At 37.6% G+C, this 21,370-nt stretch overlaps 1 protein-coding gene across 2 annotated transcripts in view; it reads right to left on the reverse strand.

Annotated features, from left to right (window-relative positions):
- The window catches only part of RORA (RAR related orphan receptor A), a 398,251-nt gene that overhangs the window by 97,256 nt on the left and 279,625 nt on the right, over positions 1–21,370 (reverse strand). For both annotated transcript variants that reach the window (XM_075713910.1, XM_075713909.1), the window contains one exon: positions 15,898–15,927. In XM_075713910.1, the coding sequence (XP_075570025.1) occupies positions 15,898–15,927 (30 nt within the window). The remainder of the gene's footprint in view (positions 1–15,897; positions 15,928–21,370) is intronic.

The following is a 21,370-nucleotide window of genomic DNA, read 5'->3' on the forward strand; positions in this document are numbered from 1 at the left end:
TCAAGCGTTACAACTTCTTACAACAATGAGAAATTGTGTTTTGGTTTTGCTGCACAGAAGAGACAACCACAGAATAGAGTCAACAAGATATTGAAAGACATTTCCTGTGTGATGTGAAAACTGAATTTAAATCCCATCCATTAGGGTTCAAAACGAATCAAACCATTTCATTAATTTCACTGTGAAACTTAAAATTCATTGTAGAGAAATGTATTAAAGGCTTTTCTACAATCACAAGAGGAAGAGACATAGTTGAAATGTGCATGTAAAATATGTGTCTATTTTCCCTATAAAGATAATAAACTGCATTGCTATTTTTTTCCTGATTATTTGCATAATGTGATAGGATAATATATGTAACTGCACTCATACCTGCAAATTACTCCTGAAAATTTTTGCACATGAAGAATGAGCCATTTCTAAGTAAAGTCATATCCAATTAAACCATATGATCAACATCAGTTTATACTATAAAATACAGCACAGCATAATAGAAGCAAAATTGATTTTACTGAATTTTAACCCATATATACTGGAAATGTCAAGATCAGTAGGGTGATAGGGTTGTGTTTTTTTTAAAAAAATGCAAGAACAATGGGCTTGGGAGGGCTAAAATGGCTTTTCTTGTGCAGGTATTTCCTGTCTTAGTCAGTGAAGATAAAATTCTCTTTACTATGACATTTGCATTGTCTTTGTTCCATACGCATCACATACTTTCTTAATCTTTTTTTTAACAGCCTGATGCCCACCACACCTGTCAATAGAGCAATGACAACCTTTGATGTGAATGCAGTTTCCATAGAACAAGGATCACTTACTGATAAACTACAGCTCATTCAACATGTCCTACCTTACTGACACAGGACTTTTGTTATAAACTTACCTAGTAGGCTCTGCTTTCTCTTCCAGGAATCAGTCTGCTTTGAAAGTAATTTTTTCAGCCTGTTACAATGTGACCCATGAACCTGCAGTTACAATTCTCAAATGGTTAGGCAATGCCAAACCCCTTGCTAAAGTCCTTAAGATCTGTCAGCTCTGGTAGCATAGGGCATGTACAGCTGCGTGGAGCAATTTCTTCCAGCTTCCTTGCTTTTTAAAGCAATTTCTGCAATGTGTGAGCTGAGCGATAAAGTTAAATGCGCAAAGACACTTCAAGCTCCACCAGCAACCCCGATATTTATAGTCAGCCCTTAGTAAGCACAAATGACTGACTTTGACACTGACGCCACCTCTTTATCAGCTTAAATATTTGAGGATACTCAGATTAAGGAGTTTCTATTATCTTAACACAAGCCTCAAACATGCCTAAATTACCACCACCTGCTAATTGACAAGAGCCTAATTTCTCCTCCTCCATGTGTGAGACTTCAGACCTTTTCATGTCTGAACATTGACAATCTAACAGTTTTAAGCTTACATCATAAAACACTGACACAGTGAATGTGCCAATTTCAAGATGACTGCCATGAAAACATAAACTGTTTGACATTTAATAAGCTTGTGTTTTCATAGAAATACAATGTGTTATAGATGGTTTGCTTCCATGAAAACACATGGTTAGAAATGAAATGGAAATATTTTTCTCAACACTAAGCACACACACACAAAAATTATCTGCAAAACATAAACTAAAAATCAAGAAGTTTAAGATTCACATTTATATTAAATAACCAATGAAGGGTCAAATACAACAGCTAATAGAATTATTTTTACCTCTTTTAAAATTTGGAATAAAGATGTTTTTGGAAATTCCTTTAAAAGCACCAAAGAACATGAGTGCTGCATTTGATAATGCAAAGTAGAGAGAGCTAACATACATGGATGGGGCAGTTTGGGAGAACTGTATTACCCTATTGGCAAACAGCCTAACAAGTTCCTCGTTTCTTTCCTTACTGAAGTTAATACCTGTATAATAGAGTGAAAACCAACTAAATACAGTATGCTGTACCACTGTGGGCATAAAGGAGAAGCTATACCACTTTGCAATGAACAGGATCTTCTGGCTCTAAAACCAAGGTCAGTTTTTCTACTGGTTCCAAAAGGTACACAACTTCCCTCTTTTCTTTATGTCACTGCACCTGTCTTTGATCATCTCTTTGCTCTCATGGGAAAAGTCTCATGAGGAAAATCAAGACTGTAACAATTATTAAGAAGCGAAGGTTTCACAGAGAAAGTGAAGCCTTTAAAGAAAAAAGGATGTGTTTATGAATGATATGTTCAGAGTATGGGCAGCATCTGATTTAAATTAGTAGTTGCTGTTACATGCAGATTCCTATAGGAAGTATCCTACAAGTGCTTTTTTGAAAGAGGCTAAGCACTTTTGCTCTGATCTTGTAATCTGCGCATGCTTAGCCTGATGCATGTAGGTAGTGGTGTAATGAGTTATGATCTCACTGGAAGGAAACAGAAGTTTAAGAGCTTTAACAGATCAAATACAAAATTTGCCATCATTTAGTTCCTGTTGCCATTCCTTTATGCACAATTTGACCACTTCAGCTGAAGGTTCTGTTTCTTTTCTTACCTAATAGGTGCAAATATATCAAATTGGCACACAACTTTTAGGTAAATAGTAACTACATTCTTTCCTCTTGCTTTTTGCTTCTCCTTTCCTTTTCCTTCTGTCTCTCTAAAGCTCTAAGAATAACAACAATCATAATAGAAATACAACCTCAAAACTATTTGGAAGCAAGTGTGTAGCAAGCACATAAAGGGGCTGTCCATTTAACTGTGTTCAGTGATCACAAACTGGAAAACAATACAAGCTAAAAGCAGAAAAGACTAACTTGAACTAAAACTACTTAAATAGTCAATTAAAAACTTTTTCCAGATTTATTATCCAGCAATGAACTAACCTAATAAAGGGAATGGTTATTTTTGGGTATGTCACTCAGAACTAGCTTACTGAATTAATTTTTTTTTTTTTTTTTTTGGCTTTGGGCAAATTATATTTGCACTTTGGTAATTTATCTATTTAGAAATAGAGCCATTTTTTAATGACAAGTGCCTAGGAGAAAGATTTTGCATGGGGATTAGCAAAGGGATAGGAAAGAGAAGAGGGAGAATGGAATGATACTGGTACTACAGACTTTTGTAGTGGATATTAAAGTCTCTCAACAATTGCCCAAATCCCACCAGCGGGAAGGGTCCATGCCAAACTAACACTTATTCAATTTATAACTGCTGAATAGACCTTTTGGTTGTCAAAAAGAGCGCTATCAAGTTTGATTTGGAGAGAAGCATCATGGAGGCTTACTATGCCAGTGCCATTAAGTCATTTTGTATATGCAAGCCAAACATCACACAACAGAACACATAAGATTTACTGGACAACATATACCCACCCACAATACATTAGAAATAGATATGTAGATAGTCTTTTGTTGCTTATCCAGAACATATAGTAAAATGTCAATCACACTCACATGTTCAGCTTTGTGATTTCATGACCTGGAAACTCAATATCTTGAGTTAAGAAAACAAGTAGCTACACATAAGCCTTCTCAGTTGTGCACTTACCAGAATACAATACCACTGACTAGGCTGGACCCATAGCCTAACTGCAGATTTAACACTGGAGTAAGGAAAGCAGTCTATTTGCAAAACAAGCGATAGGTTCCTATCTGGAGTGACTATCATACAACCTCCCTTCCAACGTCAGTGAAAAGCAGCAAATTAACATGCAGTAAGGGGAATTTTCTCGGCAAATTGGGATTGCCAGTTATTAGTTTCACAAAGAATAAGTTCACAGACTATTCGTTCCCAAGTCAAGGTTCTCTGTGTCTCTTTTCTAAGGTTCCCTGTTAGAAAATGGCTGGGGATTTCTTGGTGACAACATTGCTTGCTTGTCAAAGATGAAATATTCCAGAGGAATATACATTACTGCTTCATCAAGGATGGGATTTCATACTAAAATCTACTCCTAAAACAACTGACAGTGAGGTGGTGAAGTCATGTTAACAGGGTGTGAGAATTTAATGTTGAAGTACCTGAACTGCCTTGTTTCCAGGCCAGCTCTTAAAGTCATGTTACAACCATCCCATGTGAATGACTACTCACCCTGTTCTGAGTTAACAAGGGGTTTTCTTACCTTCCTCCTGAAAACTGCAGAAAAAAACCTGAGAATATTTCAGTGAAATATTTTTTGAAATATCAAAATCTCTGTTTAACAGGGAAATGATTTTCAGCCAGCCTTTAGTACCCTTATGTCCTTAAACGGCATGTAAAATCATCTTTTTGGATGACCCCTTTACTTCCACTTTTACTTCAAGGACCCTAACTCTGGAGTAAGCTGGCAATACAAGGAGGGAAAAGGAAAAACAGGTCAGAGTGAAAGAAATGTCAAGAGTTTAAACAGGAAACTTGCCTTATCTGTAAAAGTTGTCTTTGCAGCCAGCAAGTATCACACCTACACATCAGTTAGGTAACAGTAACAAAGATAAGGAAACAGTTCTTCAGACAAACATTGGTGGGAAGGTTGGTTATCAACTGATGACTATATCTAAAAGGAAATCACTAAATGGCTTTAGTCATATACTGGCTTTCTGAAACCAGAGGTTTCCCTACCCCTGTCACATAGAGATTAAATAAAGCCTAATTTGAATTTCCAGAAAACTGCAAGAACACCACCACTGTTGTGAACTGGCTTTTGAAGTCAGTGGCAAACACCTAAAAAAAAAAAAAAAAAAAAAAAAAAAAAAAAAAAAAAAAGAGAGAGAGAGGAAATTGCTTTGAGGGTGTGCCTAGTCTGTTGTTCCGCAAGTCACACTGCTACAACTCACAACTGATAGTTTATGTTAACCTTAAACAAGAACCTATCTTACACACAGGGGAAGCTAAGCCAGATAGCAAAAAGGTCTCACAACAGCCCTAGTTTTTGCAGCAGAGTCATCATCCTCTTTGTAAAGGCTTCCTGTTAAATTTACTGCTTATATTTTTTACAATAACTCATTGAAGATTCAGTTCTATTTCCATTCAAGTCAAGGATTGACTACCATTAATGGCAGTAAGGTTAAGACAGGAAGCTTCCTGAAGTCCCAGTTGCAATCCCTTAAAACCATAACTTCTGTTTATGTGAGATCTATTCCTTTGATAAAGTGAACAGTGAATCCAAAACCAGGCAATACAGTAATTTAAGGCAAGGTGACTGCATTGGGGTTAAAGATCAAATCTAGAACTATAGTGTCTTATAATAGCAAAAGATAAAGTAGTAAAGGATATTCACACTGGAATTCAAAGGTATTCAGACTGGAGGATGTAATTTTGGTACTAATACTGACTCTCTCTCTCTCTCTCTGTATGTATAAAACACATCTAGAAAAAAGTTATTTTAATATTGTGATGCTTATTTCAATGTGTGCTAATAAACACATCTGTATATTCCAAATCAGGCATATTTTAACTATGCTTTTATAGTGCACATACAGTTGATTGAAAGGAAATCATTATGGCATTACAGAAAAATTGTGTTGTTTTGTTGTATCATGAACGCTGTATTTCTTCTCCTGTTTTAAACTGAAACACAACTATTAAAATACTACAGGAAATTCAACTACTCCCCTATACTAAAATAACACCAGGCACCATGCTTTCTGAGTCTTTCAGTTTAATGAAGAATTTTGCATAAGCAATTTGTATGCGAGCATGGCTTAGGTAAGCAGATGACCATCTTCTCACCCCTCATGCAAATTGCAAATGCAGATGGCATTTATGTACTCAGAAACTCGAACTGAAGTATCTGTTGCTACCTTTTGATCCATATAAAGCCCAAGAATCACCTGCACTCCTACTTAACTATAACTCACATTTGGCAAGATTTCTGAAAAGGTGTCTGCACTGTTCTTCCTGCCTGCCCCCGCCCCAATTAACCAATATACACAAAGACATAGCATTGTGTCAATATACCTCAAAACTATTCAACTGTTATGAAGAAAGAAAAAGAAAGTTGAATTTTAAAAAGTCTGTATCCTAAATTCCATTGGGATTCTATTTAATTTTGGGCTAATCTGTTTCTGTTCCTACTTTTCAACCACACATTTTAGTTCTTCAGATTGACCCACACTGCCCTTTGAGGCTTTTTTTCCTTTTTAGATGAGCATCAATTACTATACTTCATGATGTTAGGAGACTTGGGGGGAGAAAAAAGCTCTTTTTTAAAATAAGAGCTTTACAAATATCATCATCATCTGGTCATAAGATTAAGAACAAGCTATTCAGCATGAGTTAGAGTGACTACCTGATCTGCCTTAAGGAGCTGCCTTATATGTTGTCTGCATGAAACTGTGGTCCCAGCTGGGGTCAACACTTAAATAATTCTAGGCTGATGTTCTCAGAGAAAGGCTGCAAAAACTTCCAATATTTTTTACAGTCCTAATAAGGTTAGCCATCAGCATACATTAAAAAGCCCCTTTCAGGTTCAATAATTGTTTTAGAATGGTGACTGCACAAGTCTAGCAATGCACTGTCAAATAAATGAGTCTATTAGGAATGATGGAATCAGTCCATGGTTTCAAAATTCATATAATAAAATGTGCTTTTTTTGGTTCAGATACCAACCCTGGAGAAGTCCATACGACTGAGCTTGCTTTAGAATCATTAGAATTCAGCCTTGCTACAACAGAAATGCAGCATTGTGTTATAAGAAACAATGTCATAAAGTGAAATGAATGTGAGCAGAAAGCTCTGAGGACAGATTCTTCTCAATGTGTGAAAAAAGGTAGCAGTGATACGACCGTGGGAGTAAACCATCTACTTTGGGAAAACACTTTGACTCTTGATCCTTGAACAAATGGACAACCATGCCTAAAGATCATGTTTTCTTCCTAATTTAATCCCAACACTTTGCTGTATTTGCTAGCAATCCATTCACAGAGACAAAGACTTACCTTTCTATAAAGACTGAGGTGACTTTAAGGAACTGTTCAAATCAAACTGACAGTCTTGCACAAGTTTTAGTAAGTACAATTATCTCTTAGGAAACTATTGCAAAGGATGTAGTCAAAAGGCTTCCAGTGTATTGGTATTTCTCTGCATGTATAGTTAGAGCTGCCTAGACTCAGACTATTCAGAGCCAAAACATGCGACCCACATATTACATGAGCAGTAACACTTTCTATTTGTTTTCACACTGTTTGCATTGAAAAATATCCAGAATGCAAAAGCAGATTTGGAGAAGTCTCATCTGCCAGCTTTCTGGTGCCTAAGCCACTCAAAAACTGGGGGGGAAAAAAAAAAAAAGAAAATTTAACTTCATGACTTTGCCAAAAGTAACTTCTACTGCTTTCAGAGTTGGATTAAAGTCTTAGAGTGTGGAGAGTATTACCTATTTTGAAGCTTACATTCAGCCCGTAACACAGTTTTCTTCTGTAACCAATGACCATACCAAAATTGTAGATGGCTGTTCTTGTCAAGCTGGAAACATTAACTTCATATAACAGCTGTGAGAGTTCTAAAGACAGGAGACTTTAAAAACAACAATGAAAAAAGAGAATATGTTTTAAGGGCTGATCAAAGCACGTTTCAGCCAATAGGAATCCTTAAAGCAGCTGCAATAGGATTCAGATCAGTCCCATGCTTTCTCTGTTAGAGTGCTTTGCACAAGGCACAAGGGGTGTTCATGACTTAATTCAGTATTTCTAATGTAAGGCAAATGGTCTTAGAAATTAATAGATAGAATAGAGAAAGGTACAAAAGGTGTAAGAACAACTTTCTAGGGAATTATAAGACAAGACTTGGGTATAAGAGAACACTGCAGACGTTCCCAATGTATTTATTGCCTATGTCCACAAACAGTTTAAATTTATTTTTGAGTCACATCCACAGTCTCTTAATATCCATCAACCACACTGACAGAATTTAGGTGTCTAATGCCAGAAACCTCCTAATGCTCTCCCAACCCTTCATCATTCCTTAAAACATGGGCCTCCAAATAATTCTTTAAACATGAAACAGAATGTCTCTGCCCATCTTGTATGCTTCCACAGGACAGACCAGAAAAAGAAATCAGGTGTGAGCAGAATTGGAATTTATTGATTTGTAACCTCTATTAATATGTATTAAAGGCATGGAAAGGGTCAGGGCTTACCCCTAGATAAAGACCTACAAAATTTAAGACAGCTTCCTTTCTTCTGCCTTGTCTAATTGAGTTTGCTAGGTAACCGTAGTTTAGAAGTACCTGAACTATAATCCAACATCCACACATACACACACACACACATATATACATTTTAATACCGGATGATTAACATTTTGCAAATGCTTATCAGTCTTCATTTGCCAAAATTATTTTTCTTCTGTTTGCAGTTTTTTACCTTGCTGTAGTTTGCGTGCTGCTTTGCTATAAAGGCACAGAAAAACCTATCTTAAGGTATTTACCAGAAAATGCACAGTAAAATAAGTCCATAATTAATGGTTACAGACAAAAATCCCATGTAGATAGAAGCTGCTCCATATACTCAGAACAGAACCAGAGAAGAGACCTGATGTTAGCTTCAAGTGCAGCTAATAGACAGAGTTCCACCTGGGAATTCCAGGGCAGTGCATTTAATTGCCTGTTCTATCAGCCTTAGAGAAAACTAAATGTTCCTTCCAACTGTGCCAAAGGGTTGGGGCCCAGGCAGAAGCCAAGCTTTTGGGTAGCTAATAGAAGATTAGAGGCTCCAGATTTGTCTCACCTCTGACCAGTTGTTCTGTGAGGGCATAAAACATGCATTAATAAAAAGTTCTCCCGACACTTTACCCACAGCTGCTTCCACATGGGCAAAGAGCCAGTCTCTCTCACAAATATCAGAACTTTCACAGAGAAAATGTTTCACTGCTGTAGACCTACCATGAGGAACCAGAGCATCCACAGATTTCCACTTATATTCGTGTCATGAAAGTCACACATTCACATGCAGCATTTTCACTCTGCTTACTCTTTTCTCCCAAACCAGCCAGAAACATTTTCTGATTTTAAAAAATATTCCCTCCTCTTCTCATTATTTGACAATGCCTTCATCTTTGGCCCTGTACTCAATAACTTGGCCACCACCACAAGAAGGCAATATTCATTCTCTCTCAGGCAACATGCAAGTCACTGACATAGTGTTTTGTGCAGCAGGGAATAAAACTGATCGATTGATGCTGACACCCAAAACAAACTTTTTACAGGCATGGCTTCAAAGTGGAATTAAAGGTACAAAATCTAGCAAATCTAGCTGTTGCTGAAGAGGTTTTCTTTGGCTCACAGGAAAAAAGAAAAAAAAAAAGAAAAAAAAGAAAGGGAAGCATAGCAGTAGTTCAGTAAAAGTTTTGAACAAGAGAAAAGCCCTAGATAGTCGTCTTCGGATTCTTCACCAGGGCAAACAGTGCTTCAAGGACAAGTAGGAAAGTAGCTGCTATTTGAGGCAACTTCATTATAAAATCATTTTTAATAAGCAATCTGAACAAAGAGAGGGAGTGCTCTTGCAGAGAAGCCCCCAAGGGATCTTAAAGCTGCCCAGTAAAGTTATTAGGAGCTTACACACAGGGGACCAAACAGCTATTTTATTGGCCTCAGGGGACAGGGTTTAGTTTTCACCTGTTCTCTTTAGGCCTTGGTGCTAACAGCAGATCCTGTTAACCATCAGTTTTCTGCAGGCTCCTGTTTCGTGAGGGAAAAGTACCGTTTACTTACTTGAGCTGGCACACGAAACACATGAGGTGAAGTAGACAGTACAATGCACAGTAGACACGCTAAGTAATTATAAATCAGATCAGGGAAAAAAACCAAATCACAGTTATTTTCCCTTTAATGCAATCAAGCAAAATAACTAACAAACTTCAAGAAATCTTTAGCAGTGGCTATAAATATAATGTGGAAAGTAAAATCAGAGAAAAAGAGAAATGCAAGTCTTGGGTTCAATTAAGCTACAAACCTTAATATACTTGCAGAACTTTGGTGAACGAGGATATTTGGACATCTGAGAAGCTGAAGAGCTGTCTCCTGCCCCAAATCAGCCTCTTAGTTTTTAACAAGCGATGTCCTTTTCTTAGCAACTGCTTAGAACCAAAGATATGAAGGGCATGATCTAGGAATGGATCTCTGCTCAGGATAGTATTGAGAGCATGCCTATGCCTAAAGAACAAGGCACTCCCTTTTTTTGGCTAGCTGTGCTGCAGCGGCGATGAAGATACAGCACTCCAAGCTCCAGTCAAAGGCTTAAGGACTTGTCAGGATAATGGGTATCTATTGAGACACCTGAACTTTGTCAGTCCAACTTCTGAGGTCTTGTCACATATAGTAGGCAGTACACAGTCAAGTTGATCTATGTAGCAGGCAGTACACAGTCAAGTTGATCTCCAAATGGTATAATCAAACCTTCCAACTGCAGTGTAAACTTGAAACATGAATTGACCACTTAGGCCAAAGGTAAGTCTCACCAAAGTACCCAGAGTCAAGATACTTCTCTAGACTAACACCTCGTACAAGATGAGTGTAGGAATAGTCACAGAGCTTGATACAGGAGTGAGGAAAGGGGTTGGGATAGGTGCTTGGTGTGGGATCTCAGATAGCAGAAGGGATGGGTTTACCTCCACCCTGTGCCAACAAAGCTGCTGGCTCTTCATGCAAATGCTTCTGTTTAGTGATAAAAATTAAAAGCACACAGTCCCCACTTAATTTTCCAGCAGGAGCTCATGTCATTAAGATCAGCGCCTAGCTTTGGAAACATTTCCTATCTGCCAGAAATTAACTGAAAGGATAATTTCGGTGTAAGTAAGGAATATTCCATCCAAAATTAAGGAATTCATACAGAGATGCCTGCTGACATAACTGTTTAAGAAAAATTACTCTAGAATAACTATTTTGGTAAATCACGAAAAGCAGAGAAGTCCCACGTCTGAAATAAAGGGCAAATATCTTAGAGTTACAAAGGAGTCTTAATCTATAGAGGGTTTTGGTATAAGTATTTTCTGTTAAATATGGATATATCTTGGGTTATAAAACTATAAAACATACAGTGCTGAATGTGGTACCCCAGTACATCTATTTGCATTACAAGCAAACACAGATAATAAAGGATGAACAAAATTAGTCCATGGATCACTAATAGTGGCTTTCTCACTGTTGTACCTACCATAATGCAATCCTCAAAGCACAATCGCCAGACACCATTTCTGCCAGTATCACATGTTACCAGGCAGTGACACAGAATAAAGAGCAAGTGTCAAAACCTGTGGTAGTTCAGGGAGCAGGTAACAACAAGTGGTAACATGCTGAAATGTGACAGCCCACACCAAACTTGTCCAAGTACTGAGAAGGTATAGCTGCCCTGGCCTAATTCTACCTCAGGAAGCAATGCAAAGTATTCTAGACATATATGTTTGAGATGAAGCTGAACTTTGCAACAGCTTAACTGATCAGATTGCCATGAACAGAGAATGAGGTGCACGTTTTGAACGCCATTTTGCAGCAGCCTTTAATGCCTAACTCTCTTGAGTCAGAGATTTAGGGAAGAATAGTGGCAAAGTAGCACAACTAAAAATTTCCATTACCAATAAGGGAAATCCTTATCTTAAAGGCATGAGAGAACAGACTGGGCTGGTAGGTCTTAATCTTAAATTTCCCTGAAAAGTGAGCTTGTCCAGGTATAGGAACTGAGGTACTTGGCTATCCTTCACTGGGGCTGCCCAAAGAAACAGGCTCTTTCTCTCCAAATGGTGCTAATTTAGTCTAAGTGCGTGAGGTAGGCACTGGTCAAACGGTTTTGGACTCAGCTCACACAGGGCCATCATCCACACTGTGTGTTGACAGTGATCTGTAGGTGCACCGTCACTGGGAAGTTAAACCCAATGTGCAGCCCCTAGTTCAAAGTAGTACCTGGGTTAATCTAGTCCAGGTAAGAGCACCCCCACAGGTCCCTGCCTCTGCACTAACAAGTGTGTGTCACTAGGAGCTAGGGCGCCCGATTCTTTTCTGCTGCAGAACAACATACCAATGATGGTAGGAGCTCTTGCATGGCTTTCTGGAGACATAGACAGAAAATTGTGTGAAAGGAAGGCTTTTTTTCTATCTTAAAAATGTCAGGTAAGCGAATAACTGAATGCACCTAGACCTCTATGCAGATATGAACTGCAGCTATGTAATCAAACTTCTTTGAAGCTTCTTACCATGGTTCATTGCCATTCAAATAGCAGGAGAAAGAAGGTTCCATTATATTGCGGATTCATTACAATATTAGCCTTCCAGGTGCATCCACAGGAAACCACCCCTTACTTTGATAGGCAGTCAAGTCAAACTAATTTAAGAAAGTTGGTGCCCAGGATATAAAAATGATCTGGGGAAAAATAAAGTGATTTATTTGTGTAATAGTTCTGAGACACAAGTGGTCTGGTAGAGGCCATCAAACTCATTGCATGAAGTATGGCAAGATCTAGATTTAAGATGCCAGAAATGAAATACCACACACTTCAGGACTAAGCATAAACCCAAGTCAGTAGGTACTAAATGCCAGGTCCTTTGCAGCCTTCCGTTCCCAAGAATTTCAGATCTTTATTATCACTGGTACAATGACACCTGTCTGAATGTGCAAAAAGGCTGAAGCTGTGCATCAAAGTTACCATTCACTTTGAGTACTTTTCTATTCAGAACACGAAACACAAGAGGAAGAGGGCTGTATTACAAATATTAGCGCAAATTAAATGATCAGAAAAGAATCTAAGTGCCAGTCATATCTTTCTCAAGTCAAAAAAGAACTGAAACACCGAAAGTCCCACTTCATATGGAAGATGAGGTAGGACTTCGCCTCTACCATCTGACTTAGCTAGACTAAAGGTTATATAAGGTGATGGTTAACCTAACAAATCGTCATGTGAGCCCAAGAGAGAACAGTTCTACAGATAGACAGAAGGCATGAATTTTTACTTCAAAAGCCTGTTTAATCTGCTGAGGGAAGAACTGCATTTTGGGGTGAACAAAATTTATTCCCTTAGTGCTGCTTGGAAGAGTATTACGCTCCTTGTTTAAAAATGGCAGGTTTTGTAATGCTCAAACTCTGATAAAAAGAGGACGTGGAGAAACAGCTAATGAACCAGAATACTTGGATAAAATTGGTTTTACCAAGAAGAGTGACAATTTCTCAGGTTTTATTTAGCTAGTTACACTATGAAAGATGCATATTTCTTTAGCACTATATTGCATGTGTACGAATACTGAACTACCGTTTGATTCAGAAATTACCTAGGTGCCTGTCATCAGCACAGTAGTTCAATTTCAGCCGACAGAACACCTTTGTCACAGACTAATGCCAAGAAGGGGTGTAAAAATACACCCAAAGATCTCCAACAATAAAACCAGGAAGAACTAAGTGGAGACAGACCACCACCAATTTCAAAACGTGCACAATTAAAATAGCTATTAGGATGAAGTCTGAAAAGGATTAGTCTGATGTTTCAAATGCATAATGTATCAAACTTTCTGGCATTATACTCCACTAATTAAGTCAAAAGGCCATTAGAAATAAGTGCTAGTTCACAGTCAGTCAGTGATAGGCAAACTCTAGATCGACTTGATACACAAAAACTCTCTCCTTGTCATTTGTAGTTGTTGACAACTCAGATTTGAGTTGTAATTTTTGCATTTAGGTGTTTATACAACATTACTTTTTTTCCAAGTCATTCCAAAACTGTGAATTTCGATGTCTACTTCTTCTATTTAATAACAAAAAAATTTCTAGGCAATAAGGAAAAAAAAAATGCTTATTGTGCTTGATGCTGAAATGTGAAGATGCACAATTTACATTAATTCCTGCTCTATGAGAATTTGTCATAACAGGAATGAATTCTAAGAGAACTTCAACCAAAACTGAATGAAACCTCATACATATTTGCTAGCAAACACAGCCTGCATTTCCATTGTGCCAATTACAGCATATTGCTCCTTCTATTTTAATCCTTTCTTAATGGGTGAGCTTATCTTCCCATTATCCAGGGAACTTTTTTGTTCATACTTCAGCAATTGCATGACAACTGATTAACAAATTGGGGAACTACTCTTTGACAGTTCTCTTAGAATAGCACAGAGTTCTCAACACAACACGCTGGGACCCTAATTTCTGTCCTAACTAGATTAAAGGCCAGATATGGTGAACAGTAGCTAATCATCTAACACAGCTGATGGATACATCTTCTTTTTATCATAGGCCTCAAACATGGCATCCACTGGGATATACATGAGGACAACACTTTATCACTCTGTCATGGCTTAAGCACGTATTTCCTATGCTCTTTAGGTCTGTGGTTACTTTTTAATCTCCCCTACAAAAAAGTATTGAATACTGGATCTGGAGATGTGACCCTTCTAGCAGGTCAGTACATGGCACTGCGGTATACAAAATAGGGTGATTTCAGCTGATTTCCAGGTGGAGCGTTACAAACCACCATGTACAGTCGTTAGCCTCTATACAAGAGAGGCCCAGGACTGAGCTAGTATAAATACCAAATTACTTACCACCTCTAGAGAGGGTGGTCGCTCCAGGCCAGGGTTGAGCTCATGGGCAAGGCTGTGCAAGGAAGCTGTCTGTACAATGCCTGGCCTGCGGATATACAGAGGACTTCAGTCTCCTGTACTGTCAATCTCAGTCAGCATGAGCTCAAATATTCACCAAAAATGTAAGGGTCAAATTCTGCCCTCAGATGCCTATCTGTAGCTCATTAAGTTCAATGGAAACCGTATATGCATTCAGCCAAAGAGGATCTGACCTTAAGAATGCATTAAGCAGCAAGCCCACCTAAGCAGAGGAGGACTGTCGTGCTCTGAAAGTTTGTGACATTTAACATTTGCTTCAAAACTTATACAAATTAGCTTCTCATTTGAAATTCTTAAATCAAGCAACTGTATTTTGTAACTCTATACGGTGAGAATTCATAATCTAAAGTCAAAATTTTCACCACATGAATATTTTAAAACCAGGAATGAAATTAAATGTAAGTCACTTTATGACACCACCTTAACCCTAGAAGCTGCGGTGGACATACTTCATATGCATTTTAACAGGGTTATGCATTTATCTTTGTAAATTTTGTGCGGCCTATCACCTGTTTTGCTAGAAGGCTTTCATGAGACTAACAGCCTCAGCTTTAGCCTACTCCTGTTTCAGATCCTGGGCAAGTACAATTCCTGCACTATCAGATTTCCAAACCTCCACGGTATCCGAAGAATCTCAGCATATCTCCTTCAGCTACAAATGGTAACATTTTCTTGGAATTGTGCTTTTAACTCACTGCAGAATAGATGAGAGTTGATCCCAAATCATGATGTCTTTGAAGAAGATTCGGAATAAACGTATACATAAGTAAATGCACGCATCCATATCCATTTCCAAGGTTGCCATTTATGAAGACTGTTTGTTTATATGGTTGAAAGCAAAACAATAACCTCCTCATTTTCATCAAGAGCTCCTTAAGCACAAGCACAGAATGATTTACCTTACAGATTAATGCATAGGAAGGGACAGAAGACTTTCAATTAAATAATTTATTTTTATATGAATTGTACTGAATATATAACAGACATATAAAAATACAACCATTCTCCTCACCTTTATTTTCTGGGTATGTTAATTATCAGCAAGCTGTAAGGTATACATACTAGAATATGGAATTCTGCCTTTCTTCACAACTTTCTTTTTTCTGCCCTCTGATTTAACACATATGTGAATGCACACACAGACATACACACACACACACACACACACATGCATTGTATATTCATTTAGATGACATTTCAGGCGAGGACTGGAACTGCTCCAAAGCGGAAAATCCACCAGAATTTTTAAAACAGCCTTCTCAGACCAGACTGACACCTAATAGTCTGAGCACCACAGCACAGCCTAACATGAATTCCATTTTTAAGAGAAGGCCAAATCAAAAGGTATTACTTACATGTATGAGTCTTCTTTGTTACAGAAATACCTGTAGGGAAGAAATGATACCAATGTTAGCAAAGCGACCACTGAGTAAATTCTTTTGACATGTATTTCATCATTAAAGTATTTTAATGCAGACACGCAGTGGCCACTATAAAAGAGGAATGAAAATTGCAAGGATTTGTATGTTAGAGGTGGGAGGATCTCACTTCTTTGCATGCAGACTTTAATGGTATATTATCTCCTTACACCTCATCAATAAATGTTTCAACACGTTATTGATTAAATTTTGTTGTTGGAATGCGTACCTACATGCTGCTGGTTTAGAACTGAAGCTGATGCAAACAGAAGATACCAACACCACTATGGAAGCCCCTTTTTATACTCCATGGTTAAAAATTTTCCCACACTCATATTAACTAGTGCACACCAAACGACCCAGACAGAACAGATTTCGGTAGTACAACAATTCATTTGCTATGCTACGAAGTTCAAGTAGTTCCTTGACTGCAAGCTGTAGCTTATGCTCATTAAAACCAAATGAACAGCGCTCTCAATACGAGAATTACTTGCCATAATTCCAAGCCAGACACAAATACCTCCAAGCTGTTAAATATATACTTTCTGAAGTAACAAAGATGTTTTTATGCTAGACAGGCATGTGGCGGCAATCACCAACGATGGTCCAGTGCCAGTGAAATTTGAGAGTCATTTTAAAGAAAGCAATAGAGTGAACAGAATGAGGCAAAATTCATAATACCAAATAAAGATAAAATTAACTCTGTTAAATGTCATTGGAATTCATGCTTGAATACAAACAATATTGTCTCCACTTTAGTAGTTAACTAGTGGTGTACTTGGACCCCTCAGTATTCAAGCTTCATTCTCCTTGGGGGGAATTTTATGAGAAGAGAAAGAGGTTACTGGAAGCAGTACAAGTATTTGAAGCATTTCATTTGTGATTAAGGCCTGTAATGAAATTTTGGAATTGGAATTGTTTGACTTACTATTCATGAAACACAGAGAGACCTGAATAGGAGGGTAGCTAAGGAGTTTCCTTTAACCACCTCTTCCAAAAACAAATTACTATGGAAAAAATAGGCTTTTATTTCAGGCTTCTTTGTTGTGGAATATCTCAGGGAGCCAGTAGGTTATAATAATTCAGAAAAATATAGATACCTTATTTGTAAATTTAGAGCTAACTTCCAAAGCCAACAGTTTTCAAACTCTTCATGTTTTTGGCAGATACATGCCAGCCCCAAATATGTACCTATCAAGTTTGACAGAAATGTCATGAGGACTTTTTTTTTTTTAATTGCCCTTGTGTTGCTATTGGCCTTTTGGTTTTGAACCACCGAGTTCTACAAGTGTGACCACTGGAACCTTTCTTTTCCCTGAAAAGAAAAGCTGAGAGGTTCCAGGCTTTGGGAAGAGAAGTTCTGAGCAGTTCCTTTGAGTAATTTTGTAAATGTGAGACACTGGTAAGCAATTTACAAAAATCGGAATACTAGAGCTTGATTATGTATGTGTACTGACTTAAATTGAAAGGTTCTGGCCAAACCTGCACATTCCTTATGCTAGGAATTAGGGTTGTAGCCTCAAACTGTAGAGCCAGGGTAAGCAATAGGAACAAGAGACAACAAGAATAACAAAAGTAAAACCTTTTAGTTATGTAAGTAGCTACTACAGGGGGCAAATTCATCCTTTAAATTCATATTTTGTAAGATCCAGCTTTCTCAGATTTTCATTCCAATCCAATCACTACTGGCTGCCTCAGAGTAGGTGGACAGGACAGGACAGCTGCGTGTGTCAAGGAGGTGAGGGTTATTATAGGAACGATAGCTTAGGGCAAGAAAAGGGGCAGTGTGAGAAGAAGCAGAGAGGTCTGAAGTATCTACGTCAAAACGCACGAACAATATCTTGCGCACTCTTTGGTATGAGTGCAAAAAAACATCTCTAGGTTTTTCTAAAGGTCTGCCTTACCCTTTGAATTTGAAACTACAGCTGTTGCTAGAACATTTGTTCTTCCACAAAGGAAGAGCATTTTTGCTGCTGTTTGACTTCTTGAGTGACCACTGAACAGCATGTACAGCTCCTGACAGTCCTCATCATCACGAACTGTCCTAACATTGCCTTGGCAGAAGTACTCGCCCTGCCCTTGCCTATCTGGCCAGCTCCTACAATTTTAAGGATGTTTTTACAGAATGGGAAATGCAGAGGAAAAGGTCTTAAATCTGAACACCATTTGCAAAACTTCCTCTCCCAACACTAGTGCTAATAAATGGATACATCAGTGCTCTTTCAGCATTACGGGAGCCATATGTGTACTTTTCTCAGAAAATAATGCTTTCTGTAAAAATCACTTTGAACAGAAAGTGCTTATGCTGTCACTTCTGATTACTCACAGTCTCTTCACAATGGGATTTGCCACAGCACAAAACAGACTTAGCTGTATTCGCTGACTGAAGGCCTACTTTCCCCTGATACATGAAACAGTGATGGAAATATTAGTGCTTATATTTTTCTACCTTATTTTTTTTTATATGAGTGGTGGTTTTTTCCAATCAGATGTTTCCATAATAATTACCGATTACCATCTGGTAAGGCCTTTTAGCTGGCTTATGCAGATATTTTTAGATAACCTTTTAAAGCAACAGCTTAAGAGGTAGGCTTTTTTTGCATCTTCTTCATAATTACACTCGTAGTTGCAGTGAAACCAAAGTATTTTGCATTGAACTGTGGTTTTGCAGTGACTAACTGCAATCTGGTGGAACAAGGATAAATGTTGCCAGCGAGTTCAACAGAATTAGATTTAAATTAATCAGGAATCTTTACTCACACTAAAATGAGTTGTGAATCTTTAAGAAGCCTTCCCTTTCACACCAGTAACTGTAACTGACTAGAAAAACTGAGCGAAAAATGTACCAGCATATCCAAACAGTTACTTAGGTTAGATACGTTATAACTCCAAACAGTTACTTAGGTTAGATACGTTATAACTAGTGCTTTAAGTATAAATATTAAGTATGCAACGCATTTCTACATCATTGCAATCAGTTTTAGTTTTAATGCAGGAAGCCAATGACTCTGCTATTCAGAGCATTCAAGAAATACAATAATCTCCTAGAAATGAGTGTATTATGAAAAAAAAAAAAAAATCAGTCTGAAAACTACTTAATGTGAAAAAGGGGAGTTACAAGATCTTTGGCTTTCTTTGGGCCAGTGCTAACTCCCACTTGCATATATGTTTGAACGCCTTTCCTATGAGCAGTATCCTAGAAGTCTTAGGCAGACAACTCATCAGTTCTTTTGAAATCAACAGGAACTCTTGAGAAACTAATTCTGCAAGTCCAACACACATCAGTAATTTTCTTCACAAGAAAGGCATGATTAACTGGGATTGCTCTTGCTTATAAATATTTCTGGGACTGGACCATCAGTTTACACAGTTTTGAGTAGACACTATACAATAAAACCTAAACCTAATACACCACTGAAAGACAAAGTTTTATTTACTTTTAATAAGTGGAGCACGAAGAACCTACTGATTCCTTTCAAAACGTTACTTAACGTAAAATCCCATTTTTTAATGGGCTTCATTTCAATATGTGGTAGACTGGAGTAATATGTGACCACTTGCCACCATAAGCACTATCGTAAACAGCCAGCTTTCCATTCTTATTTAATAAATAAATAAAAAAAAAATGAAAAGAGGAAGAAACAACCCTAACTTCAGTGTTGCTAATACAGAAAGACTTCCTGACTTAACCAACTAGACTTCAAAGTAAAGCAAAGGAAATGTCATGAAAATACCACAATATATCACTGCCATGGTTATCAGTGAGTGAAAGTTTCAGTATTACAGTTATCACAGAATTTATCACTTCAGCAGTGCAATTTGACATTCCTGATCAACACCAAATCTTAAGCAAATTAACTTCTTAGACTTTTCATTGTTGCTATGCAATGCTCTTTGCAGCAACAATCGATTTGTTTTTAAATGAAAAGAATTCATACACCATTCCCTTTCCCCCTCCCACTAACAATATGTAATTTGCCATGATGGGTGGTATTTACAAAAATAGCTTTCTGGATGCAATGAACTTTGAAAAGAGTATCTACCAACAGAGACAGGACATTCTTTTGCAAGCGGTTAGCCTGACTGACCTTCACTAGCCAACTTCAAATAGCGATAACAATGTCTTCATGTACAAAAAGAGACTCGGATGTTTTATACATCATAAGCTATTTCTCACAGTTGCTCACCCAAAAGCATAATGAAACACTGCTTACTCTGTGAACCCAGATCCCTGCTGCTGTTGTATAGTTGTCAACTTCCCATATTTCAAGGGGAAAACACACTTTGATGTACAGAAAGATAAGTAAAAAGTCCCCTGTCTGGCAGAATACATTACTCTGCAAAATATCAAAGGAGGATATTCTTGAGTGCTATTTTCTTAAACCTCCAAGAAAACTCTTCCTCAGAAGCTTGTATGGATAAACACATGCAACACTGGAAAAGCTCATAACTAATCTCCAGGACTTCTGTTAAGCACCGTTGTGTTTCCTTTGCTTTGCTTTTTGTGCCAAAATCAGGTGATTGACGTTGGTCTGATGACAGTATTTCTATGTAGATGGTGTATGTATATGATGCTTTGCTCATGTGGGTGTGTGTATCAATATATATTTTTTTTACTTTTTTTACCCTACCCTCAAGCCAGCATTATGGCTTTAGCATGTTTCGGAACTTAGTCATTTTATGATGGATTGGAAATCTTGGGGGGAAAAAAGTTAAAATTTTAAACTCTAAGCCTCCTGCCTGATGTATTGTGTAAAACCAGTGGATCCCACTGTGTTTCATCCGGTCACTCCACTTCTTTTTTACTCTGTCACTGCACAAAGCTAGCAATTAAGGTGGAAGATTATATGTAATACTTGGGAACTTGCAGAGAACCTAGATTTGAGTGTATTCAGAAAGCAGTTCATTCTTTTAGAAACTTTAATAATGGTTTATATTAAAGTCTGTAAGGATCTCTGGCTTGAAGGAATTTTGTGATCTTTGTCAGCCATTGTTTACGGTGACCAAGGTGAAAATAACACACATACAGGTACTGTAAATACAACTTAAGTGGATTTAACCAAACTGATGTTGCAAAACAGTGTCCTTATCTAGGAAAGAAGAGCTGCTACTGATGATCAGCACACAGTACTGAAAGTGCTCCAAGTAATTTTAGTTATTTTGTTTCAAAAATTGTTAATGGACAATCATGCTTATAGTTCACTCAAAAGAGAAATAAATTATGTGCTAGGGTAGCAAGGATCAAGGACAACATCCACTAGGCATGTAAGAACAAAGAAACTTTCCATAATTATGAAGAAAAAGAAAAAAAAGGAGCTCTTTTTAAAAAAAAAAAACACAACACACAAACTTCAAATACGATGACTGTAATTTTTTAATATAATATTCCATTTTTTCCCAGACTTGTTCA

Source organism: Pelecanus crispus, chromosome 7 (assembly GCF_030463565.1).
Source record: "Pelecanus crispus isolate bPelCri1 chromosome 7, bPelCri1.pri, whole genome shotgun sequence".
In the NCBI taxonomy this organism is placed as follows: domain Eukaryota; kingdom Metazoa; phylum Chordata; class Aves; order Pelecaniformes; family Pelecanidae; genus Pelecanus; species Pelecanus crispus.